A 5,761-nucleotide genomic window follows, 5' to 3' on the forward strand; every position below is an offset into this window, starting at 1 on the left:
TATTTTATTGTTTTTTGATGCCTCATGGAGTCATTACCTTCCACTTGCCCAATTCTAATTTTTAATTTTCTCCAGTGAGCTTTTGTACTTCCTTTTCCATTTGGCCAATTCTGCTTTTAAAGGGGTTTGTCTCTTCAACAGATTTTTGTGCCCCTTTTATCATTTTGCTAATTCTGTTTTTTAATGCATTTTCTTCAGTATTTTTGTGCCTTCTTTTACCATGCTGTTGACTCTTTTTTTTAAAAATTATACTCTTGCATCTCTCATTTCTTTTTCTAATTTTTACTCTACCTCTCTGATTTTTAAAATCCTTTTTGAACTCTTCTAAGAATTTTTTTTTGTGTCTGAGATCAGTTCACATTTTTCTTTGAGGCTTTGAATGTAGCTATTTTGATTTTTTTGTCATCTTCTGAGTTCGTGCTTTGATATTCCATGTAACAATAGTAACTTTCTATGGTCAGATTATTTTGTTGTTGTTTGCTCATTTTCCCAGTTTATTTCTTGATTTTTAACTTTATGTTGAAGTTGGGCTCTGTTTCCCAGGGTGGAGAGCACACTATTCAAAGCTTCAGGTTTTTTGTACTGCTGTTTTCAGAGCTAGTTCTAGGGTCTGTAAGTTTTCAGTTCTTCCTGGGTGGTATGATCTAAGGAGGGGTGTGGTCAGAGCAACCACAAGCACTTTTCTGCACACTGGAAGTATGACCAGGGTCTCCACCCCCCTGCTGTCATATGCTCTAGTGTGCAGTTATCCTCCTCACCTGGGGACTGTGATATGGAACTGTGTATGGTCAGTGTAACAGAATCCTGTATCCAGTGCCAGTAAAGGGCCCCCTGTAATCTTCTGATCAGTTGTCTGACCCATTTACTCTCTGTGGGCTGAGAGCTCCAGGAGCTTCAGCTGCTGATTCAGTTGCCTCCGAGGCCTACTGCTGCTTTACTGAGCTGGGCTGCATTCCACTCTTACCCCAGTAAGACAGACTTTTCCTGGCAATCAAGTTGTATTTGGCTGGAAAATTGTTTCTCCCCATCCTTTTGTTGGTTCTGCCACTCTAGAATTCATTCTGAGATATTATTTTAAAGTTGATTGGAGGGGAATTTGGGAGAGGTCAGGCAAAATCACTGCCTTTATTCTGTTATCTTTGTTCTACCTTGAATTTTTTTAAGAAGATATGACTTATGTCAAATTGTAATTTTCAACTAAGTAACTCTCACCCATTGGTCAAGATCCTCCCCTTTTCTGCCAAATAGAACAAGTTTGTGTAATCCTTTTTCTGTACAACCACCCCTCAAATATTTGAAGACAGGGAGATAGTGCATCTCTTAAGTCTTTTCTTCTCTAGGCTAAATGCCCTCAGTTCTATAAACTGAGCTTTATATGGTGGTCCTCTTATGTCTCCCTCGATATTTTGGGCAGGTTCATCCTATCCCTTCTAAAATATGGCATCCAGAACTATATATATGACTCTAGTTGTGGTCTGATGATTGGAAGAGGCCAGTGAAGTCAACAACTCTCCCATTCTGAGAGTGTATTTATTTTAGTGCAGTGTGATATTCCATTAGCTTTTATGGTTACCACACCACACTGCTGACCCCTCTTGTTTGTGGTCCCCTAGAATACCTATGCTTTTTCCACATGAATTATTTTGAGCACTATCCCGTTATCTTCTATTTGCTTAGTTGATTAATTTGAACCCAAAAGGAGAACTTTACTTTATCATTATCAATTTTCTTCTAGCTACTTGTTATATGTGGTACAGTGGTACAGTGTTATATGGTTTATGTGGTACAGTGGAAAGACTGATGACCCTGGAGTTAGAGGTTGTGGGCTCAAACTCCACTTTTGGTGTTTACTACCTAGGTGATCTTGGGGCAAGGCTTTCAACCTCCGTGGGCCTGAGGTTCCTCACCTGTAAAATCAGGGAATTGCACTAGATGGCCTCTAAGCTTCCTTCCAGTTCTAACTATGATACTGTGACCTTCAGCTATGCAATGTTAGGCTATTTTTTAATCCAAATTTTTTCTTGGAATGTATTAATGTTGTCAGCTTCTTTTTACCCACAAATTGGATAAGCTTGCTTTCTATGCCTTCATCCAAGTCATTGATAAAAATGTTGATCAGAACAAGACCAATGACAAGACCTCTATTGTACTCCACTAGGGGTATCCTTCCAGAATGGAACTGATCTATTTGTCACCACTCTGTTGAATCAATTCAATCACTTCTGAACCCACCTAACTCTACCATCATTTAATTCCTATCTCTTAATCTTGTCTAAAAGGGTATCATGAAAGATTACTGAATGCCTTCCTGAAATCCTGAGACACTATGCCCCCAGCATTTCTCTGGTTTACTGGTCCGGTATTCTGTTGAGTAAAGCAATGAGGTTGGTTTTGCATGACTTATTCTTAATGAACCCATGCTGGTTCATGTGGTTCAACTCTTTCCTTTCCATAATTTCATAAACTATATGTTTAGTAATTCATTCTAAAATTTTACCAGAAATTGACAGCATAGCCAATGGTTCATGCTTCATAGTTTGAAGTATCTACCTTCTACTCTCACCCTTTTTTTTGGAGGGGGGAAGGCAGGGCAATTGGGGTTAAGTGACTTGCCTAAGGTCACATGGCTAGTAAGTGTGTCAAGTGTCTGAGTCTGGATTTGAACTCAGGTCCTCCTGACTTCAGGGCCGGTGCCCTACTCACTGTGTCACCTAGCTGCCCCTGCTCTCACTCTTTGAATATTAGATTCACCTATACCATCTCTCATAATCATCACAATTCTCTAAACTTACCAGTGTGCTATGTACCCCAAATCTCATATTCTTCCATCACCCTCAGACCTATTTCATCTAGGACAAGTAACTTTCAGTTATTTGAAGCATTCTCTTAAAATTTCCTTATTTACCTGAAGTTTAGTTTTCTATTAACTCTTTCTGCCTCTGTCTGAAGGACCTTTTCCTTGAGTCAGAAAATAAAGTGAAATAGGGATTTGAGCAGGTCTGCCTTTTTTGTGATTCAAGATCATATTCACATTCACTCTGAGTAGGTTACTTCTCCCTTTTTGATCTCACATACTCAACATAACTTTAAAAAAGACCTTTTTGGTTGTCTTTATCATTTACCTCAATCCTCAGATAATAATGAATTTTAGGTTTTATAACATCATTTTAATTTTAATTTGTAAATATAAATAAAAATTATATTCTCTGATACTGTGCTCTCTCTCTTCTGCCTCTTGCACATCTTTGAAAAATCTGAGCTCATTGGTAAGCAACCAGTACACCTATACTGGTCTCTTTAGACCCTTCCCCCATTTCTTTCTCACTGGAATCGATTGTGACTTCACCCCTAGAACTTCATTTCTGAGAACTCAAAATGCCCTGACCTCATAGGCTGACTTCTCTTTTAGAGGGTCTATGTATCTGTTTTTGAACTCTTTGAATTCTACTCTACTAAAGTCGGAGGTACAAATCAGACTATACCTAGTGTTCCCCTCGTATGTATCAGGAATTCTAAAATGGCACACCCTCAGAACGGCACCCCCCCCCCCCGCCCGTTCCTATTATTTCTGCTTCAGCCAGTTCAGGTCCAGAATTGTCAGTCAACTTCTGAAAGATGAAATGATAAACAGTGCAAGTCAGGAATTTATCACCTGCTCTGCTTTTATTTTTTTTTAATTTTTCCTGTTGGTGTTAAATAGTTGTTTATTGGTGAAGGTGGATTGCCAAGGAATCACTAGATTCATGCAGAGGTATGACAAGGCACAAGGTAGAAAGAGTGACGGGAGAAGTCACCATGAAAGTTTGGATCCCAGTTTTTGCTCACTGTAGAGGTATATTGGGAGCTTTCCCTTACTGGAGCCCACTCAAGTGGAACGCTCTGATTTAGTGATTGAATTTGGGACTGTTAGAGATGTAGACTGAGATGAAGAGGGACTCAGTGGTATGTGACGTTCTTCCGCTACTGGCTGGGCAATACTTGCCTGTACTGGCCTGCCCGAGGGCCTTGGCTTGTTTGAGGTATTCTTGCTGCGCCATCTTGGCACTGGAATCCCTCCCTCCCCAGACTTTGGCAGCAGATGTCTGTAGAGGTCGGCCATAAGAAAAGGTCAGGATCCATGACTTGGGCAAGGAACATTTGTTCAGTACATTGAGGAGTGTAATGGAATCCTCCTCACTCTGGCCTCCAGATGTGAAGGCTACACCAGGTACTGCAGGGGGCACAGCATTGCGCAGAGCTGTTATAGTTGCTATTGCGATTTCCTCGGGGGGAAACTTCTGGGAACAGTCGTGGCCCGGTACCACCATGTTGGGTTGAAGCACAGTCCCTTCAAGGAAAATATGGTGGTCATTCAGAGACTTGAGTACAGAAGCCAGAACCTTCTCTGTAATAAACTGAGATTGCTTCAGATTATGGTTTCCTTCAGAGAGGATGTCTGGCACGATGAGGGGAACCAGGCCGTTCTGCTGGCAAACACTGGCATACCGACCCAGCACGTTAGCATTTTCCCAAATGGCAAGAGGAGAGGGTGTGTTCTCCCCAATCTTCAGTACACAACGCCACTTTGCAAAGTCAGCTCCATCCTTCTTGTACTGGGCACAGCGCTCAGCCAGGCCATCCAGCCCTTGAGTGGTAGTTTCGTTATTGGTTCCTGCCAGGGGCACGACACCCCTGTCCACCTTGATGCCCACAACAGCATCCTTGCTCTTGATGACGTCTGGAAAGGGCCGGCCATCATCACACTTTTGATAGAATGCTTCATGGGAAAGGATAACTCCTCCGATGTAGTTGCTTATTTCACCATCAGCTGTCACAAACAGCTGGCGATAGCGGCGCCGGTTCTCTTCGGTGTTCTCAATGCCAAGACACGAGAACCGCTTATCCATAGCACAGAGGGACTCATCCAAGACCAGAATTCCCTTTCCCGGAGCGATCAGCCGCTTAACAATCTCCGTTAGGTCCTTCTTTTGATCTGGTGTCAGGGCTTGGGAAGGCATGCTAACTCTGAAGTGGCAGCTTCCTGTTGGGGAAAGGAGACTCGAGAAAGAGCCTCGGCTTTGGGAGATGGAACTGGACCATGAGCCAGTGGGAGCTAACAAAACTACCTATAATCCTAATTCGAACCTCATCACATTCCAAAGCCAACGGGGCAATAGAATTCGAGAGGGGGCGGAGTCTGATCATTTAAAGGAACATCACCTGTAGGGTGGGCTTGCTTTCTTTTTTCTTTTCTTTTGAAAGGAGAGGGAACGTTTCTTTTCGTCCAGCTAAGAATGGTAGTCGGTATCAGGGGTCTGAGTGTAGATCCTCTCTAGCGGCACACCTTAGAAGGTGTGCTTGCTCCTCTTTGGAACCCATTTCTTCACAGCCTTCTCAGGTAGGTGAGGGCTAGGTGGGCACTGAATGGCTAGTAGGTAAGCTCCTTATGGGCAGGGACGGTTTCCTTTGTAGCCAAAAAGAATGCTCAACACATAGTAAATGATTGTTAATTGATTGAAAGAACATAGACAAGATAGCTTGAGAGACTGAGATCCAATGGAAGGGTTTATATTCAAGGAGGATTCTGGGCGGAAGGGGTAGAGCTGTAGTAGCTTGGTCCTGGGCGAGTGGGACAGAGCATCCTCCTAACACAGAGCTCAAAAGGACCTCAGAGGACATCTAATCCGCTCATTTCATATATGAGGAAACAGGCTGGGAAGCAATGAGACTTCCTCAGGGTCACAGACATAACCATCATTCTGATTCCAGAGCCAGTTTCCTT

At 42.6% G+C, this 5,761-nt stretch overlaps 1 protein-coding gene across 1 annotated transcript; it reads right to left on the minus strand.

Annotated features, from left to right (window-relative positions):
* Positions 1–3,645: 3,645 nt before the first annotated feature.
* On the minus strand, positions 3,646–5,126 carry LOC118848037 (fructose-bisphosphate aldolase A-like). Its single transcript, XM_036756765.1, has one exon. The coding sequence runs from the start codon at positions 4,995–4,997 to the stop codon at positions 3,885–3,887; it is 1,113 nt and encodes a 370-aa protein (XP_036612660.1). The 5' UTR covers positions 4,998–5,126; the 3' UTR covers positions 3,646–3,884.
* Between the last annotated feature and the right edge of the window lie 635 nt (positions 5,127–5,761).

This window comes from Trichosurus vulpecula, chromosome 4, assembly GCF_011100635.1.
Source record: "Trichosurus vulpecula isolate mTriVul1 chromosome 4, mTriVul1.pri, whole genome shotgun sequence".
Taxonomy (NCBI): Eukaryota; Metazoa; Chordata; class Mammalia; order Diprotodontia; family Phalangeridae; genus Trichosurus; species Trichosurus vulpecula.